General features: G+C 37.1%; 1 protein-coding gene across 1 annotated transcript in view; it reads left to right on the top strand.

Moving 5' to 3' along the window:
- Window positions 1-21,993, top strand: part of LOC104985510 (neurobeachin-like) — a gene marked incomplete at its 5' end in the record, with an annotated part of 408,530 nt that overhangs the window by 174,807 nt on the left and 211,730 nt on the right. Inside the window, one exon of the mRNA XM_010835724.1 lies at window positions 1,171-1,314. Within this exon, the coding sequence (XP_010834026.1) occupies window positions 1,171-1,314 (144 nt within the window). The remainder of the gene's footprint in view (window positions 1-1,170; window positions 1,315-21,993) is intronic.

A 21,993-nucleotide genomic window follows, 5' to 3' on the forward strand; every position in this document is an offset into this window, starting at 1 on the left:
ATATATATATATATATATATATATATATATATATAATTTACTTGTAGCTCTGATAATTTCACATTCATTATCACCTGCCAAAGCAGATGTCTGAATTAAATATTGAAGTATTTGTTAAAGAGTCAAATCCATGAGACATTTAAATGTATTGTAATTTCTAACATTCACATAGATTAACATGTTAATGCTAGGCCAGCTAATTTTTCTCAGTTACTTTTTGTGTGTTTGAATTTTAGCCATTTGTACTACTTTCATTGTTGTTTAGTCGCTAAGTTTTGCCCAACTCTTTTGCGACCCTATGAACTGTAGCCCTCCAGGCTCCTCTGCCCATGGGATTTCCCAGGCAAGAATATTGGAGTGGGTTGCCATTCTGTTCTCCAGGGAATCTTCCCGACTCAGGAATACTGAACCCGCATCTCTTGCATTGACAGGCAGATTCTTTACCCTTGAGCCACCAGGGAAGCCCTTGTACTACTTTATATATATCAAAATAAGGATATCACAGCTAATTTCAGTTCAGCCCAGTTGCTCGGTCATGTCTGACTCTGAGACCCCATGGACTGCAGCACACCAGGCTTCCCTGTCCATCACCAGCTCCTGGAGCTTGCTCAGACTCATGTCCATCAAGTCAGTGATGCCATCCAACCATCTCATCCACTGTCATCCCCTTCTCCTCATTGCTAAGGAAATAGCTGTTTTGAAGTATTTACATTTTATGCCTGCATCTTTTCCCTTCAGATGTGAATGCTTTCTTGTTTTCTTCATACTTATCTACTTTTGTGAATGATCTGATCAGTTGATTATCTGATTCACACTAAAGTGTAATTGTGTAAACGTGTGTAACTTTTATGGATCAGAAAACCTAGTTTGTGGTGAAGTACAGATTTTTTTGTAGAAAGTACAGTGATCTTAGAATGCCAAGTTCTAGATTCCCAACCATGCATGTAGCTTTCTCCGCCTGTTTCCTCACCTGTAACATTAACACCCCTTGCGTTTCTCACAGAGTTATTTAGAACAAACGAAATACAAAAGGTACATTTTTTTTCTATAGTTGAAAGTAATATGTAAATGCAGTATACATCTATAAGAAAGTAATAGCTTTTTCTCTAACACTTACTGAAAGTAAAACAATCACAGTGACCTAAATTACTATATTTTGGTTGTGATTAGGGACTGAAGAAGACGTGGTAAAGTCAAAGAAAACATTCAGAAGTCAAGCGATAGTGAATCAGAATGCAGAGACAGAGCTTATGCTGGAAGGAGATGACGATGCGGTCAGTCTACTCCAAGAGAAAGAAATCGACAATCTCGCAGGTAAATTGTTATTTTTTTTATTTGTTATAATAAGTGCACATGATGTTGGTGAATTTGAGGTCAATCTTCTGGTGAATAAGCTTGTGCCAGTGGTTAGAACAGTGCTCAGTCATCTTAATGTTAATAATTTATCTCATTTCTAATATTGAAAAGAGGAAACTACACATCAGGCTAATGATAAATGAATAGCATCTACTCTCTGTGTAATGAAGAGCAACTTTTAATATAGAAAAAATAATGGAGAGCACAAATTGTTCTCACTAACTGCCTAAATAATTGGGGGTGAGGGTGGCAAGGGGAACACGATGGTAATTTAACCTATGACTAACATGCTAACAGCTATGAAAAATAGTTACTTCGAACAGGTGACTGTGGAATTAGCCATTTCGTCCCTGCTGTCACTCTTGGGAATTCCTTCCCCATTACTGTTTTTTCTGTGTTCCCACAGCACTAATCCCCATTACTACAAAACATTCACTGCATGCCCATTCTCAGTTTTCACTCTGTTCTGGCGCTCGTCTAAGGTCAATTCAGAGCAGCAGATCAATGGCCCGATAGGTTATAGATGTCTTAGTGTTGGCCCATAACCATTTTGGGGTTTTAAACCACTTTGAGAATCCGATGGAAGTAGATTATTTCATGAAGATACCCATACAGTCCTGTACAGAGAGCTCACTGACCCCTGGAAACCAATGTGTGGAATTATATCCTGGATCTTAGACTAAAAACTCCTGCTTTAGAGTCTCAAAAGAGGCTGAGTCTTAACCTTTATTCTGCATTTTCACCCCATACAACTTCGGAGTGGCAGATGGCAACAGAGAAGTGGACTTATAATCATCCTTCTATTTATAAAATAGTGCTCCTTTTTCTAGAAGTGTGCCAAAAATTACCTGGCATGTTTTAGGAATGTCTCCAACCATATTTCTGCCAGTTAGAAAACTCTCATTTTACCAAAGAGAAGTTATTGTTGATTGTAAACTGGAGACAGCACATTATTGTACCTCTCCTAGAAAATGTTTAATAAGGCGGTTCTAATATCAGCTCTTGGATGTCCCTATGTTATTAGCAATTCTGTATCATGAAAATGATTTGTCCTGTTCAAAACTAATCTTAAGTCTATGAACCAGTGTTTGCCTCAGATTCCTAAGTAAATGTTCAAGTTTTGGTTCTGTTGTTTTTGTATTTTTTAAAAATACTTCAGAGATTTTTATCTGAGGCCATTTGGCAATTTAAACAAATGAAGTCATTATTTCTTTTTGCCACAATTTTTTTTTGTTGTTTTTCCGGTCTTACTCTTTATCCTAATGAACTGGTGAATATTCACAAACATGATTCCTGACATTTTTAGATAATGTGTTGTCTTTCCTCATTCCCATATCCTCACAGATATGTTCAGTAATTATACAGTTATTTAGTTTAGCATCTCTGGACTTCAGTTTCCACTAAAGGTAGTTAATACATATCTGGCTACTGCCTTGAAGTTTATTATGATAAGATCTGCCCAGTAATACCAGAGGCAAAATCTGATAAAGTTTAATAACTCCTTTGTATTTCTCTCTTTTAATAGTAGACAGAGTAATTATTAATATTAATTTATGCTTATAAGCAAAATTCTCAAAATAATCTTAAGTTAAAATACTTGAAGAACAAAGAAAGTAGACTTGAAGTAAATTGTTTAAAAATCCAATTGTGCGGCCCTTGACCAATTCACTCTCTCAGTACTCCTCCCACTTCTGTCTTTTAAACAGATTTTTCTTTGAGCAAATTTGCTCCTTTACTTTCTACCTGGTCCTAACTCATAGTCTCTGTAGAATCCATTGTCTGAAAAACCTTGCAAAGTGTCCTAAAACACTGATCTTCTACCAGATCTTCAGTGTTCATGTTTAAATCAGCAGTGCACAGATGTGACCCTGATCTCTGAATGCGGTAGGAAAGAAGTAGGGCATGGATGTTTTGTGAAGCGAGAAGTAAGGGTCACAGAAAGCATCTGTATAGTTTGTAGATGCCTCATAGATTCATTTTGTAAATACTAAAGCCTGTTTACTAATCTGGACTGCTGTGATAGTGACAATGTTACAGAAAAATAATTTGGAAAGTTGGTTACAAACCAGTATTTTTAGGTTCAAAAAATCAGCTGTTAATAAGTTTTAAACCATATATATATAATTTGTTTTCTAACGAATTCTGATCCAAATAATTGTTATCTCTGTCTCAGAAATTAAAATTTGTTCATTAATAATGCCTTTCTTAGGGTCAGTTTTTGTTTGTAGGAAAAAAAAAAAAAGAGTAAGAATAGCTAGCATGTCTTGCTAGAAACCAGTCAGTATTCGAAGAGCTTCATGTGTAATAACCTATATTACCTGAATTTTACAAATCAGGATATAGAGGCCAAGACAAATGTAAGTAGCTTGCATAAGGTTAAGAAGTATATAATATACTTCCTTAGAAATTCATAGTATATGGCATGAACTAAAATGAACCAAGTAGTGTATTTAAATAAATATGTGTATATATTTAAAGACTCTTCTAAAATGATGTAGAACAAGATCCTTGGTTTATAACTCAATTTTTATGGACTCCTAGTATACTGTACTTAAAAGTTTATGAATAAGCCTGGTAATTAATTTTACCTTTATATAGGGGTTTCCCCAAATCATCTTGTAAGTTAAAATCTGACAGAGCATTTTTGGCACATTTGGATTTAAATATTGACCCTTTCTCATGTTTTCTCCATTTTCTTTTAGTTTTAATAAAGATAAAATGTCGACAAAGTTCTACAGTTTTAAATGTCAACAATTTTCTATTTCACTTTTAGTTCCTTTTCTTCCCAAGCTGTTCATCTCAAGAGGCAAGTTAAATAAATGTGTGTGATTATTAATTGCTCAATTTATTACATATTTTGCAAATGGCTAATATGATTATAATATAGAACTATGTCAATCAATTCAGTAATTACAATAACACCTAACTTAATTTATTTAAATTGCTGTTTTAGTTTATAGTGATTGACCAATGTGAATTAGTACCTAAGATATCCTATGTAACTAAAATTTTCAATTTACTAATTATATTTTTACTTAAAACATTGAAATTATTTTAATTCAACTGATTTTAATCTAAAATCTCATTTATTTTCATCTGAAATTTAATTTGGCAGGTTATTTCTTCAAACAATTGTTGAGTAAAATTTAAAATTAACTCAAATTTATGTGAATTGACAAGTGAATGATTTACTTGATCGAAAGACTTTTCTCCCACTGATAAAATGTATTTCATTTTTTTTAGAGTAGTATTTCTGTCACATATTTGTAAAACAATAGAAATATTTTACATAATAGAATTATAATGCATGTGGATTCCTTTATTATTGCTTCCAAATGTTAGTAATTTTGCTAATTTAGGGAATTCTGAGTTAATGACAATGGTCCTTTATGCTTTATCAGTTCTGTAAGTGGTAGAAAAATGTTTTGTGTGTATGTAAGCTATTATTACCAACAATCCACCCATATACTTAATGTCAAATAACTGAAAAGATTTTCTGCAGGCCCACACCACCAATGTTCAGACTTCTCTTTCCGCCCAAAATGTCCTTGATACATCTCTGTAGTACACCATCCCTTATCTCCTGTTATCAAAATCTCTACCCTTTTAAAATACCTACTTAAATATAATACTTTATGAAATACTCACTAGCCAATCTTAGCTTCCCATAATAATTTTTGGCAGCAACTTTTCTGTTGCCATACAATTGACTCATTTAAAGTGCACAATGATTTTAATGATTTTGTATATTTACAGTTATGTAACCATCACCACCATTTAAGAACATTTCATCACCCCAAGAAGAAATCTCATACTCTTTAGCTATTCCTCCCAAAATTCTCATCTTCCCTCCCTTCCTTCCAGCCCTAGAGGACCATTAACTTGCTTTCTGTCTCCATAAATTTGCTTATTCTGCACATTTCATGTCAGTGGAATCATATAATATGGAGTCTTTTGTGACTAGTTTCTTTTAGTTATCATAATGTTTTCAAGGCTCATCCATGTTGTAACGTGTATGTCTTTTTTTACTGTGAATAATATTCCACTGTTGGACTGTATCACATTTTGTTTATCCATCCTTCGTTGTTTATCAAATGTTTATGGACATTTGGTTTGTTTTCATCTTTTGGCCATTACAACAATGCTGCTGTGAATATTCATTTGCAACATTTTATGCAAACATATGCTTTTATTTCTCTTGGGTGTATACCTAGGCATGGAATTGCTGGGTCAAATAATTATTTTTAACTTTTTGAGGAACTACTAGACTGCTTTCCAAAGTGGCAGCATTATTTTATATTCCTGTCAGCAGTATGCAAGGGTCCAGTTTCTCCACATTTTTCCCAGTGCTGGTTATTATCTATCTTTTTATTATAACTAACCCATAAAATTTTGATTATATTACTCTCAAGACACTTTATTACTGAAGCCTTGTTTTGCAGATGCTTTTCTGTATATTTCCCTCCTTTTAGACTGTAACACTAGCAACTATATCCCTTGTACCTTTGAACCATGAGGAAATTGTCTAAAAAGATTACTTCCCCTTAAAATGTTCCCATTGAAAAAGTTCATTATATGTAAGCTGGAGAGCTGAGATAATTACTGGATAATTTATACCAAAATCAAGAGACAAAATAAAACTTCTTTTAAGCTATTGAAATTAAGTGTTTGGGGCTTGAATTATCAGATCATATGTTCATACTGATTCATTCATTCAGATAATCACTTGACTTTTCCAGAGTAAGAATACCTACAGTTAAGCTAATCTTGGTTCCATCCCAATTTCCAGGAATTATGTCACTTTAACTAAATGTTTCTTGAGGTTCCACCATTTTTAACATGAAGATACCCCTGTGAACTCCTAATCAAAAAATTGTTTTTCTCTACCACATAGAAAACATGTCCTGTAACCAATGGACTATAATGTTGCTTTGAATATTTTGAAAAGAGTAATTATAATTAGTACAGGAAACTAGCATTAGGAGGAAGAAGTGTTAGAATGTAAGGGGTTGGATTTTTCTGGGAGGGAAGGTTTTCAAAGTGGTGAGGTGGTAGATTTACAATCCTTTACACACAGGTGCACACATACACACACTTTCTAACCAAAATCAAGAATCTGAAATTTATAAGAAATACATTATGTGAATTTAAGACTGAGAAAAAGTTTAGATCTAAGTAGGAGACCTAAGAAAAGTAGAATGTAGTCACCTTCCTCGCATGGCTCACCTTTAATGCTCATAACAGTTCTCAGTGCAATTCCACTGATGTTTATTGGGCAGTGGTTATTCAGACTGCTTTTCTCAGTGTTAACTGGTAGAACTGTTTGCATTTCTTTCAGTCTTTGTTCTACCAATTCAAAATGAAAGCAATTATCAAATGTGAATGGGGGAGAAACTTGTTTAGAGTTTTTAAAATTATGAAATTTTCAGGTATTCAGCATTATAATTCAACATCTGTATACATATAAAGTACTCACCTTCACAGTTTTAATTATCTTCCATCACTGTATAGTTGACTCCCTACACCAGTTTTTTAGAAATTTTTTTAAGTTTGACCATTCCTACCTCCCTAAATCTACTTGACTGCATTTCATGTACTCATTTACTTACTTATTAACACCTTTTGAGTACTTAGTGACTATGTAGAACTCTGGGGTTCAGAAACTGATAGGGAAGAAAGTCATCAGGAGAATTAGTTCTACTTCCACTCTTCAGTAAATCAAATAACCAGGAAATTATGGTACAGAGTATGTCTACCCTAGGTAAGTGAAAGTAGACAATTAAGATGATCAGAGAGATAATTAGGCCTTTAAGTGTTCTAACTTGGAATGTTCAGCACCCAGAGACAAAGTTGTATATATAGCAAGTGAAGGTTACCTAAAAACTGAGCTAAGAAAGGAAGGTAAAGCAAAACATAGGGCAAACAAGAAGGAAGAACTCAAGATTCTAGACAATTATAATAATAAAATGAAAGGAACGGCAGAATTCTAAAACTGAAGACTTTTTCAAGGAAATGTGTTATTTAAATAAGAAAAAAAGAGTATGAGCTGAAATCACAGAAAAAAAATATTGTAATTGTTTAATGGAATAAGAGAATAAGTTCTGTACATGAAAACAAGGTCACTGTTTCATAGATGGAGATAAACTCTGACTCAGATCTTGTCTGCTTGAGTTAGGCCTAACTATTCCACACAACTCAAATCAAGTAGAATTAATGAAGATTCTTTTCCTGATAGAACTAATATTTTTTTTTAAATCCCTGACATTTATAATTAAGTAGTTTTAATTACAAAGTCTAACTAGACTGTAGTCAACCTGATATTTGTATTTAAAGGAAAATAGTTTTTAAACATGCTAGATTCTCTGAAAAGCATTATTTTTTGCTCAGGATTTTTTCCTTAATTTTTAAACCCATGTGTATTTTAAGGGAAATTTAATCCATATGTCCCCGACTCAGTCACACTTAACTCATCAAAATGTTGTTTAGTAAAAGCTATTTGATGTTGAAAAAGCCTCATGAGTCCTGGTAAGTCTTTCTCTCTTGGAATTAGAAAGTTGCTTTGCACTCATAAATAGTATACCCAAAGGGTTCGTGTTCAGTTTCAAACACAGAATTCACAAAGATCTTAGAGACAGTGTTAACATATGCTCATTTCTTACCAAAGCTAAAATATTTAAACTTCTACGTTAATTTTAAATTCAGTTGAAGAGTTGTGAAAATCAGTGAAAGCTTCACCTTGAATATCTATCCTTCTTAGCCTTTCTTAATTATTTTTAGTGTCTCCATGGCCATTTTAGAGTCTGCAAACATTTTACTATATCCATCTCTCTTTATCTGCCAAAGTATGTGTCTCCTCCAACCATGGATTCTGTAGTCTATAAAAACACTTTTAAGGTACTTTTAACTGTAATGATATCCCACCAATCAAATTCTGTAAATTTAAAATATAAAAGGATATAATTCAACTATGTTTATTACACATAAACCATGATTCCGATCATATATAATTTTCTTGCATCTTTTTTTTTTAATTTTAAGAATAAGCATTTCTTTGTATGCTGTAGATCTTTCAAGACCACTGTGATGAGATCTCTTTCTTTCTAATAAAGCATTTTAGATGAGACCTATTTTTATTTTTTACTGTTTTCGCTTTATGGAGAGTATCCCACAAAGTAATCTCTTTCAGATTTATAGTTAAACTATAAACTATAGTTAAACTATATACCACCAACATGCAAAATAGGGGCAGCTTGCAACTCAATTCAAGTACCATCTCTCTCCTAGGAAGCTAATGTTTCAATATGCCATGTTTTTTGTTTTTTTTTTAAGTGTACGAATGAGTGAATTTTATTCACTTGTTGAAAATGTATGGGTCACCTCGTTTGTCACACTTGGAGGAAAAAAGTGTGAGATAACAAAACTGTTTTCCCAATGTCAGACTGTGGGTTTTAGTTAATTGAAAAAGAGGAAGGGGTGAAGTTTCATTATGGTATCACTGCCTCTTTCCAGAGTGTTCTGTGCTCCCTCTGAAAGAATATGGCACTAATTCACAATTAGGTGAAAACTGATTTTGCCCCCACATTTAGAGTAGTGCCATGCTGCTGCTGCTAAGTCGCTTCAGTCGTGTCCGACTCTGTGCGACCCGATAGACGGCAGCCCACCAGGCTCCCCCGTCCCTGGGATTCTCCAGGCAAGAACACTGGAGTGGGTTACCATTTCTTTTTCCAATGCATGAAAGTGAAAAGTGAAAGTGAAGTCGTTCTGTCATGCCCAAGGCTTAGCAACCTCATGGACTACAGCCTTCCAGGCTCCTCCATCCATGGGATTTTCCAGGCAAGAGTACTGGAGTTGGGTGCCATTGTCTTCTCAGAGCAGTGCCATACAAAAGGACAAATAAGTCTTTCTGCATACTGAAAATATTTTATTGATTTAATTATTTTGCTTCAATGACTTAGTGCTTCGGAGCCAGAGTCACAGCCTGCAGAAGGATCTCCAACATAAATAGCACTAAGAATAAGTTTTTACATGGAAATCCATTTATATGTAGTTATTCCAGTAAAATCTGCTCCATCAGTTCAGGCATCAGTCCAATAAAATATAAATCTAGAACTTTGTATCAGCAAAAAAGAAGAGAAAGTCAGGCAGAATTTGCTGGCTAAGTATTGTTAAAAATCTTCTTTCCAGACAAAGAGTTTAGGCAGTTTTATTGATCAAAAGAAGACCAATAGTAATGTTTTATGTGTTTTTTTGTTGAAAAGTTCTGTTGAATTTTCCCCTCATTTTTAGCAGATGAAACAGCTAAATATATTTTTAGCAGATGAAGCGGCTAAATATGTTCAATTTGTATCTAAAATAGGAACCTTAAGAACCAAATATCAGGAAAACTTTCTTAAAAAGTATGGCTGAGTCCCTTCACTTTTCACCTGAAACTATCATGACATTGTTAATCAGCTATACCCCAGTAAAAAATGAGAAGTGTAAAAAAATAAAATCTTTCTCTCTCTCTCACACTCACACACACAAATAAATCTTGCATCTAAGAATGGATTGTGTGGATAAGTCTGTATTCACCAGGCAGTTTTCAGGGTGTGGGGAGAGGATGAGCTAGTTAAGTAGTAAAGAGTAAGTACAGATGGGCAAATGATGCTGGGAGATAGAATTTGCATAAGGGAAAAAACAGCCCTACAGGCTGAAAACTTCACAACTCTATGAATTAGGTATTACAGTTCATTCTAAGATGTGTAAACTTAGGGTCAGACTTTGGGGTGTTTATTTATGATCACATAACAAATAAGTGGGCCAAGAAGTGAACCCATTCTTTCACCAAAAGCCCTTGTTCATCTATTACATCACTGTTTTCTTTTTTTAATCCTAAGTTATAACCTGTTGATGGGTTAGCAAATCAATTACTTGAACTATTACCAGTGTTTTTGTAAATGAAATAAAAGAGAAAAGATTCAAATAGAAAATGTCAAAATTCATCACACACAATAAAGATAAGAGCTGGAAGGACCTATTTGAGTCCTTATTCTCTGTTGTCAGATCCTAACTTGACTCAGGTTGGATGTGGTTATCCAAGCAAAACAAATATAAAATATTCAACATATACTGTGTGTAAGACATTATGGTGGGTATTTGGGGTAAAAAGACACATGATTAAAGTTCCTGTTTTCAAAGACTTTACAGTGTAGTGGGAGAACAGATAATGGAATTAAAAAAAAAAAAAAAACGTCCTAGATATACAAAGGAAACCATGATAACACAAAACAGGGCCCTTGACCACCATGTGTATTCTGGAAAGCCTTCCTAGAATGGATGTTTCCTGTTTTGAGTCTGGAATCATAAGTTAAAATTTGGAGTTTTTACAGACAACATGTGAACATCACGTGCTAAAATATCACCTTCCCTGTGAAACTACACTAGTTCTCACTTATTCAGGTCAAAGTATGAGGCAGAAATCTCTGAAGCTGAGATTGACAGGGTTACAGGTGGTGCATTTTGTGCCATGAGGACCCTATATTTTACCCTAAAGGCTACAGTGAGACAATAATGATTTTTAAGCATGGCAATGGAAAGAACTAATTAATTTAAAAAAAAATTACTCAGGCCACTGTGCTGATTATGATTTTAGGATGTCTAGACTTGAGGTAAGAGGCTCTTGTTGCCCACATCAGAGGTAATGAAAGCTTGAACTAAATTGGTGGTAGAAGAAAGAGAAGGGGACAGCTTCGAACAACACGGAGGAGGTCAGATGTGAGGGACCATGATAATTAATCAGTTGTGAGGAGTAGGAATGAGGGGAATCTGGCCTGGGAGAAGTAATTATCTAGAAGCTATTAAATGTGTTTGGGAATGTAAAGATGCAGGGCTTTAGGGGAAAGAGAAATGAAGATGACTGGTCATCCTGGTCTGTTGGATATCTGAGTTTTTCTAATATATATGAAGGTTTGTAATTTGAGAGCCAAGTTGGGCATAGAATTCATAATTTAAACCTCTGAGATCACCGAAGGAAAGTAAGAATATAGAAAGAGAAGAGCAGCAGCCCAAAGTCAGATCCCCTGTGGAACATAAGGTTTAACTGGCCAACAAAGGACAACATCTCAGGGATACCAAGAAGGAGGTCAGGAAGAAAGAGAACAGGAGAGAATACAGGCACACCTGGGAGATATTGTAGGTTCTGTTCCACAAAGCGAGTATTGGAGTCGATCAAGTCACGTGATTTTTTGTTTTCCTAGTGCATAGAAATTATGTTAATGTTTAAATTATACTATAGTCTGTAAGTGTGCAATAGTATTGTGTCTAAAAAAGTGAAAATATCTTAATTTTTAAATATTATTGTTAAAAAATGTCAACCATCATCTGAGCCTTCAGCTAGTCATACTCTTTTTGCTGGTGGAGGGTCTTGCCTCTATGTGAAGTCTGCTGACTGATCAAGGTGGTGGTTGCTGAAAGCAGGAGTGTCTGTGGCAATTTCTTAACATAAGACCACAGTGACGTTTGCCACATGGATTGACTCGTCCTTTCACAAATGATTTCTCTGTAGCATGCAATGCTATTTGATCACATTTGCCCACAACAGAATCTTTTAAAATTGAGCTTTGTCCTCTCAAACCCCATCACTGCTTTATCAGCTAAGTTTATGTACCATTTCTTTTTAAAGTATGTATGTATTTATTTACTTGGCTGGGCCGAGTCTTAGTTGTGGCATGTGGGATCTAGGTCTCTGACCAGGGATTGAACCAGGCTCTCTGCACTAGGAACGTGGAGTCTTAGCCACTGGATCACCAAGGAAGTCCCTATGTACCATTCTTAATCCTTTGTTGTCATTTCCGCAGTCTTCACAGCAACTTTACAGGCAGTAGATTCCATCTCAAGAAACCATTTTCTTTGCTTATCTATATGAAACAATTCCTCAACTGTTCAAGTTTTATCATGAGATTGCAGCACTGCAGTCACATCTTCAGGCTCCACTTCTCATTCTAGTTCTCTTGCTGTATTTACCACATCTACAATTATTTCCTCCAGTGAAGTCTTGAACACCTCAAGGTCATCCATGAGGGCTGGAATCAACTTCTTCCAAACACCTGTTGACATTTTTATCTGTTCCCATGAATCACAAATCTTAATAGCATCTAGAATGGTGAATCCTTTCCAGAAAGTTTTCAAATTACTTTCCCCAAACTCATAAGAGGAATCACTATTATGTCAGCTGCAGTCTTATGAAATGTACTTCTTACAAAGACTTGCAAGTCAAAACAGCTCCCTGATCCATGGGCTGCAGAATAGACATTATGTTAGAAGGCTTGAAAACAGCATCAATCTCCTTGTACATCTCCTTCAGAGCTCTTGGGTAACCAGGTGGATTGTCAAGGAGCAGTAATAATTTGAAAGGAATTTTTTTTGCTGAGCAGTATGTCTCAACATTGGGCTTAAAATATTCAGCAAACCAGGTTGTCAATAGATGTGCTGTCATCCAGGCTTCATTAGTTCATTTTACGGATCACAGACAGAATAGTTTCAGCATAATTCTTAAGGGCCCTAGGATTTTCAGAATGGCAAATTCGCATTGGTTTCAACCTAAAGTCATCAGCTGCTTTAGACCCTAACAAGAGTCAACCTGTTCTTCGAAGCTTAAGGTATTGACTTCTCTGGCTTTGAAAGTCCTAGAAGGATGGCATCCTCTTCCAATAGAAGGTCATTTTTCATCTACAAAAAAAAAAAAAAATCTGTTGTTCAAGATACTGAACTAAGTATCTTGGCTAGACCTTCTGGAAAACTTGATGCAGCTTCTACATTAGCACTTGCTGCTTCACTTTTTACTTGTATATTATAGAGATAGCTTCTTTCCTTAAACCTCATGATTCAGCCTCTACTGGCTTCAGACTTTTCTGAAAAAGTTCCTCACCTCCTCTCTCAGCCTTCATAGAATTAAAGAGAGTTAGAACCTTTGGGTTAGACTTTGGCTTAAGGGAAAGTTGTAGTTGGTTTGATCTTCTATCCAGATCACTCAAACTTTCTCCAATGGGCAATAAAGATGTTTCCTTTTTTATCATTCATGTGTTCACTGATGTAGCACTTTTAATTTCCTTCAAGAACTTTTCCCTTGCATTCACAACTTGGCTAACTCTTTGGCACAAGAGGAATAGCTTTTGACCTATCTCTGCTTTTAGCATGTCTTCCCCACTAAGCTTAATCATTTCTAGCATTTGATTTTAAGTGAGAGACCTATGACTGATTCTTTCACTTGAACAGTTCAAGGCCAATGTAGGGTTATTAATTGGCCTAATTTCAATATTGTTGTGTCTCAGAGAACAGAGAGACCCAGGGAAAAGGAGAAAAGCAAGAGAATGCGCTGGTCAATGGAACAGTCAGAAGAAACACAACATTTGTCACTTAGGTTCACAATCTTGGTGGGGTTCATGGTGGCCAAAAGCAATTACAGTAGTAATATCAAGGATCACTGGTCATACATCACTGTAACAAATATAATGATAATGAAAAAGTTTGAAATATTATGAGAATTACCAAAAGGTGACAATCAGACTTGAAGTGCACAAATGCTGTTGCAAAAATTGGTGCTGATAAGAGTTTCTGCATGCAAGATTGCCACAAACTTCAGTTTGTTTAAAAAAAAAAAAAACTCTCTATAAAGTGCAATAAGCATGAGTTTCGTCTGTAATATACTGCAGAAATCAAGGAACTCTGACTCAGTAATTTTCAAACTGATATTCCTTGGAACACAGTTATTCCTTGAAATACGCTAAAAAGAAAATATGTAGTTAAATATATTTGGGAAATTCTGGGTTTAAAAATAAAACGTTACACAGATTGTGTTTTCTTTATTTTTTTTAATGAATGGAAGGACTTTTCCAAGCCTTTAGCATTTTAATTAACATGTAGGTCCCTAACACCTTGGCCTAAGTAGAGGATGAGGGTGAAGACAAAAGCAGTGAATGGGAGTGATGAACTAAGAGGTAAAAACTGGTGTCTAGGAGCTTAACTAAAGAGAGGAAACCAAGATAAGAGAGAAGCAGAAGTGGGGGAGGGTAGGACTGATAGCCTGGTGGAGAGAGTACCTGACTTGAACAGTACGAAAGTTCAAATTGAGGATGAGCAGTTTTTTTCCTGAAGAAAACTGGAGGAAAAGAAATAACAGTAAATACAGAGGCAGAAAGATCTTTAGATAGAGGAGGACATCAAGATAAATAACCGAATTTTATTTTCTGCAAAATATGAGTACTTCGCTTTTATGCAGTCAGGATGGATGAATGTTCATATGTGGATTTTTCTAGGAAGGGACCAAATATTTAATCATCTTCAAGAGATGCGTGAGCTCAAAAAAGGACAGACACTGCTGCTCCACACTGTGATACCTGAGCTTTAATCTTTGGTTCCTTAACCTAAAAAATATGACATTCAAGGCTACATGTATTTTTTCAGTCTCATCCAGCACTGTTCCCCTTCACATCTATTAACTGCTGTCCCATCTGATTTTCTCCTGTGCGTATCCCGCCCTATTTGTTCAAACTCTTTTCCTGCTCACACACTCTTCCCTGTACATCCACCTATCTGAATCCTACCCATCCATCCATCACAACTCACTTCAGTTCACTGCCTCACCTGGCCCCACCATATCCTCCCCAAGAGACTGGAAATCTTACAGTTCGGTGACTGTCTATAGGATTTTTATTATTTTTATGTTCTGCTCTTGGTGGGAGGCTGTATGCCTTGCTGTGCCATGCTAAGTCGCTTCAGTTAGTCCAACTCTCCACAACCCTATGGACTGTAGCCCACCAGGCTCTTCTGTCCATGGGGATTCTCCAGGCAGGAATACTGGAGTGGGTTGCTGTGCTCTCCTCCAGGGGATCTTCCCGACCTAGGAATCAAACCAAGGTCTCCCGGCATTGCAGGAGGATTCTTTACTGTCTGAACCACCAGGGAAGCCCAAGAACACTGGAGTGGGTAGCCTATCCCTTCTCCAGGGGATCATCCCAACCCAGGAATTGAACTGGGGTCCCCCACATTGTAGGTGGATTCTTTACCAGATAAACTACCAGGGAAGCCCGGGAGGCAGTATACTTACCAGTAAATACCCTGGAGTGAGGTCACCAGGTTTGAATCATGTCTCTGCCCTTTCCAAGTTGAGTGACCTTCCCTAAGTTGCTTCAGCTCCCAGTCTCATTTTCTCTCTGTAAAATGGAAATCATAGCTGTACCTATCTGCTGGTGTGTTACGAGGAACAAATGAGATTCATACATGTCAAGTGCTTTAACAATGCTTAGGTGAACTCTTTCTCCTTTATTCCATACTTATTCCTATATATTTCTTATCTTTGCTATGTATTTTAAGCGGTTTGTGGGTAAGATCCACACCTTATACATTACTGCATTCTCTCAGTGCTTGAAACAGTGAATAATTGAATAATTTTTGCTAGCTACATGAATGAATGAATTAAATGAGTTCAACATTTGTCTCAGTATTTAATTTACAAAGAGAAAACAACTTACACACTGGGAAAAATGTGGCAGTTATAAAATTATGTCATTCAAAAAATAATAGTATGCATGTTATATGTATATATAGCTGGAATGACCAGCTGCATTTTAACTCCTATTGGAGCATATTTTAAAATTGATCTCTTCTATAAAATGCAAAGTCCAGCATATTTTTAAAGAACAACTTGAAATCAATTCCAGAAAAATATAAAAGATGTAATCTGTTATTTTAATTGACCATTTTACTATGATATATAAATGCAACAAAGATGTTTATCATTTTCTGTATTCAGTTGAGAGAAAATAATTCCCTTGTCTTCAAGTAGCTTATGCCAAATGGGAGAAACAGCCTTCTAAATGCAGACATCTGATGCATTTTAAGTGCTGCAATAAAGATGTGCCCAGGAAACCATGAAAAAGTAAAAACAAGTCAGTCCTCTAACCAAGGGGTGCAAAGACTTAGTCATCCTGGTCCAGTAGATTTAAATCATGTCCCCCAGTTTACTCACTCATCCAATCTAGTAGGAAGTTACTCTTCTTGATCATTAAATGATATCCTAGTGCCATGAAAGAGTCAGTACCTTTCCAGAAACTGAAGAATGGATTCCATATGTTGTACTGAACGTGATATAACTAGAATCACAGTTTTCTCAGCTGGCTCACCTAGTGAATCAAAAGGCAGAGCAAATTATCACCCACAAACATTGAAATTATCACTGCTTTTTAGTATATGTTTATGCTGGGAAATAATTCAGGAATATTTTACTTAGAGTATATATGCTTTGTAAGCTGTTCCTTCTGTAGGGTTGTCTTTGCCGAAAATGCACTGGTTTTTGTTGGTTTCATTTTAACATAAAGAGTTATCGGGTCTACAAAAGAATCACAAACGTAAATGATAGGTTAACTAAAGTTAAGGCCTATCAAATTATCTCTTAGGACTTATAAAATTATTTATTATAAACACATTAAATGGGGTTTTAGATAGATGTTCTACCATGGTGAATAGATATTTTGTTAAAATGTAGTCTTCAGTTTATCTTATATACAGGGCTCCATTGTTTCTGTTTCTGCTTCAGACTCTGGTAAGCTGAGTTTTACCAGAAGTAGGTTTGCTCACCTCTGAAAAGACTCATGTGTATTTTGAAGCATCTGTCTCATTTTATACAGTAACAATCTAAGGAAGACACTGCACAGCAGGATGATTGGTTATTGTTCATCTCAATTTATGGATAGATTATGTTCAAAACTTAAGGATAGATTAGGTTCGCTTCCCTGGTGGCTCATCTGGTAAAGAATCCGCCTGCAATGTGGGAGACCTAGGTTCAATCCCTGGGTTGGGAAGATCCCTGGAGAAGAGAACAGCTACCCATGCCAGTGTTCTGGCCTGGAGAATTCCATGGACTGTATAGTCCATGGGGTCACAAAGAGTCAGACGCAACTGAGTGACTTTCACTTATGTTCAAAAAGTCGCCAAACAGCACAAAGAGGCCATTTCTTGGGTAGAGTGAGTTTTGTATAAAATTTGGATTTATAGAGTGTTCATAATTGGTAGTGTGGGGAGTGTGTGTGTGTGTGTGTGTGTGTTAGGGAAGGAGGTGATAATGCTGGAATGCAAATTTATTACTCTTGGGTTATGTATGCTATGAGTTGTTCAAGTTATATTTTCCTGATTTAAGCAAAAATATTCTGGAATTCTTTTCCCTGCAAGAAAAGTTTTTGAAAAATCTCAGAGCATCATTATTCTGGTAATATATTTGGACCACTATCAATATTTTCTGCATTTAAAGAAAAGCGTCACTGGTAGACATTTTGTTACTTTCCTTTTTTTTTTTTTTTTTTTTTGAGGCATTTCAAATGCTTGAAACCCAGGAAACTCTGGGTAGTAGGAAACTCAGATCTTCTGCAGCATTCACCCCTAATTGCCCTCACCCTTAGGCACATACACAAACACCTCCATTTTCTTAATGGTTAAAGTTTTCCTAGGATTCCAAAACAAAGTTCCAGCTTTCTCATATTCTCATAGTCTTCAGTTGCTTTGAGATTAAACATTTCATTCATGTAATCATATGGTGTAAACATTCCTTTAAATTGGTAGTGCCCTACTTAAAAATAAGTTCAAAGCAGCAATAAATATTTTAGATATGTTTGGTCACTCCTGCCGTGAGTTATTTTCCTACAAATTCTATTCTCACTATAGAAGCGTTTGTAAAATTTTACATACTATATTTTTGTGCTAAAATTTTCTGGAATGATATCCTTTTCCACTAAACATAAAGAATCTCACATTAGTTTTACTTCTTCTAAATAATGCAGGACTGTAAGTTTAGTAATTTTACAAAGATTAGTCAATGCTTATTATCCCCAAATAATGGTCTTTTACGTGTTCTAACAGCAAATTGAACATGTGGTTTCAGAGTAATTGAGATTGGAGTAAATCCATATAGCTAATAAAACTTTTATTAATATTAAACTAAGTTTAGAAAATATTCAAGTGACTCTAAAATACATCATAATTTCATGTACACTAAGTATATTTTTTGCCAACTAAAAGTCATCAATAATTGTAACAATGCCAATTTTAATTGAATTTCAACTCCTTGTCCATATATATATATATATATATATTCTTTGTCTTGCTTTATATTGAAGCTTGTAAGAATTTTAGCAGTTTGAGAATTTAATCACCATAATTGACTTTTAATAGCTGGAATGCTGTTGACTCTCTCCCTTAAAAAAATGATTAATTCCTGAATCTGAGGAAGAGAAAAGCAGCCTCTGACCTCAGGAAACTGGCCTGACCCTTACAAGGAGGCCTCAGGATCACTGGGAGCTGGCCTGGGGCTCACAGCTCAGTCATGGTGTTCTCCTGTTGGACCTAAACAACCTCACAGAACACCAGCATCAGACAAGTCCACATGATGATGTGAGGTAAAAAAACACTATAATTTTGTCTAAGCACAGACAAAAGCAAGATCACTCTATACAACTTACCTGAACATTAACATCCTCCTTTACTCCTTATAGGAGCAACTGCTTCTTCTCTATCAATCACAGTTTTAGCCTAGGTCTAGTCGCCAAGTTGTGTCCTACTCTTTGTGAACCCATGGACTGTAGCCCACCAGGCTCCTCTGTCCATGGAATTCTCCAGGTAAGAATACTGGAGTGGGTTGCCATTTCCCTCTCAAAGGGATCTTCCTGACCCAAGGATAGAAACCCTGTCTCCTACACTGCAAAGTCTTTACCATCCGAGCTACCAGGGAAGGTCTAGTCCTAGATAAGATTAAGCTTAATCACAGAATTATTGCCAATCCTGACAGAGCCCAATCCAGAGCAAAGCTCTTCTTTGAACCCTTCCCCAAATCACTTAACCAGAGCTCTGATCCTACAGCAAGTCCTTTCTGAACCCTCTTACCTAGTCATCTCATGGTTCCTTCCTATCTCCCTCACAGCAGTGAGCAGTTAGCACCAGCTTCTCAACTCCAGTTGTGTTCCTGGTGGTTTTTGGCAGGAGGGTATGATACATCCATAGCCCCCAAATTGTGACTATTGAACTAGTAGTTAAGTAAAAATGTAAAAGACCTGTGTAAACTGTAAAGTTCTGTCTAAAAGTTGATGTATCATGACTTCTAGGCTTAGAATTTTGTTCTCAGTAAAATCCTCCAAACCCACAAGTGGTTTTTAACATTCTACTTTTAAATAATATATATTTGATGAATAGTTCCCTTCCTAAATATAAAACATATGTGTTTTCTACTCTACTCTACCCCTCCACTGAATAAAGATCCCATGGCTCTAAAGAGAAGTTAATTCTTCTTAAGAGTTTCCATTGTGCTTGGGTAATCTTTGTTCTAGTTCAGATTTTAAATTAGCATCTAAATTAATGGCAAGTCATATCCCTGTCCTCTCAAATAGTAATGGATCAATACTTCTTAGACATTATACTGCCAATTCTAAAAGGTAAGTAACATTTATTTTTCCTTTAGTTAGCACTTTTGATGGTAAAACTTTTAACCACTGGATGTAGCAACAAAAAGGGGGGTGGTTTGGTTCCATCCATTTGTTTCACTATCTTTTAATATCCATCACTTTACTTCTGTGTGTGCCTGAGGACCTTGATATAGTGGATCCTTTTATTGCCATGGTACTGATTAGCATGAATAGATCTACATCCAGTCCCCAGTTCCCTACACCCAACAGATTAAATATGTATCTAGTTATCTTCTAGAACAGAATCTGCCACATCACTCTGACGTCTAGACGTGCTGCCCTTTCTGAACTATTTTTATTTGGAAAGGAATCCAAGGTTTCCAAATAACCAGATCTTCCACTTGGAAGATGCTGGGTGCTGGTTTGTGACCTTGCCTTATGTAAACATTTTAATATCGGATCCCTAAAATCCAGAGGCTCCCCCAAAAGGGATTAAAACATAATCCCCTCTCTGTTATCGCTGTAGTGGATTAACTCTGTTCTGTCTGCGGCCAGTTTGCTCCCTGAAGGCTACAACAAAAAGACTCAGCGCTCCTTAAACATGCTATGGAATTGGAAGTTGTAATTGGAGATTTTCAAAGGACAGGAGTAAAAATGACACACTATTAAAGCTGAATATTTCATGAGTGCCTTTCTTAAAGAAGGACCAGTTCGAAGCCCTTTTATAACCGCCCACCACCGACCCCCCAGGAAAAAAAAAAAAAATCCCAATTCAGTAGAAGCGTTTGGAGTAAAATCAAAAGGAAACGCAGCCGCCTTTCAGATAGTCAGAGAAACAGGTAGCGGAAATGTGTTCCCCGTTAAAAGTTCACAGAATTGTGTAATTAAAATTCGTAATTAAAATTGTGTAATTAAAATACCGTCTATTTCGGTCAATCAGTTTCTGTGGTTTTAATAACGGGTATCATGATTTTTACCTTTTTTCCAATTTGTTTGGATATTTTAAACTGTTTTTTAAGAGAACGAAGCAGTTCGCCATTTTTAATGTTTTTGACCATTCATCGTCTCCAAACACCAGAATATTCTATGAAACCAGAGATCAGTAGCTTTCCGTGTTTAGAATGAGGAATTTGCTTAAGGTTCATCAAGGCCCAAGGATGGGTAGGAAGACACAGTTTCCGAGGTGAATCAGGTCACCTTCTTTCTCACCTCGCCCCAGTCAAGAGTAAACCTCCCGGATTTCTACAGAAGAGAAGTACGAAGAGTGGCCTCCAAACGAGCGACACGGCGGCTTAAGGGTTAAGGGAGCGGTTCTAACCGGCCGGAGCGCGGGGGGCTTCGGAGGAGCGCGCGCGCAGACCCTCCAATAAACACAAAGGAGGGCCTGGGGAATAGAAACCCAAATCCACTTGTAATCGTACAAGAGATTCGGGCATAATTACTTGAGCAACCTAGATTAAGATTGATGAGCCTTTAAAGTGGCGCTTCAGATCGACCGCCTAGCCCTTTGGAAAGAAAAACCTTATGGAGCCAAGGCGGACCCCTGACTCCGTTCGGCCCCAGCGGAAGCTGCCCGCCCGAGACCCGCGCCGGTAGCCGGCGCGCCCCAGGGCCGGGAGGGCTCCCCGGCTGCGGGCTTGAAGGGGCTGGGAAGTGGCAGAGTGAAAGCAGGGGCTCCTCGTGAGCCCGCCCCGGGCGGGCGGTCCCGACCGGGATGCAGGCTGACACCCAGTTTGCCCCACAGCCATACACACCACCACCCCCAAACCCCCGCCCTTTAAGCGCGACAGCCGGCCGATTCCTCCCTGGTCCTCCTGCAGCAGAAACGCCCGGCTTTGTGCAGGATGGTCGTGAACTCGGCGTGTGCCGCTCCCTGGAATCGTGGGCTCCGCCGCGGTCCCCGCACTCGGACGGGGACCAGGCCCGGCCTGCTCGCCGCGGTTCCGGCGGTGCGAACGGGTCTCCCCGCGAGGACCCGCCGCTCGCGAGGGGCCCGGGCCTGAGCGGCCGCAGGGGACCTACCTTTTCATTCCTTTCCCTCTACTGTTACTGTGACTCATTTAAGTGTGTACTGGAGAGGGTGGGTTGGGGATGAGGGGGGTGTGGGGGTAGAAGGGAATATAATGAGCCCTGGCTAGAGAATAACGAATACATTTTTTTTTTCTAAGTCTATATTTTAAGTACAGACTTGAGGGGAGCGAAGAATGTCCCCGCT

The sequence above is a fragment of the Bison bison genome, unplaced genomic scaffold (genome assembly GCF_000754665.1).
Source record: "Bison bison bison isolate TAMUID 2011002044 unplaced genomic scaffold, Bison_UMD1.0 scf7180017864048, whole genome shotgun sequence".
NCBI classification, from domain to species: domain Eukaryota; kingdom Metazoa; phylum Chordata; class Mammalia; order Artiodactyla; family Bovidae; genus Bison; species Bison bison.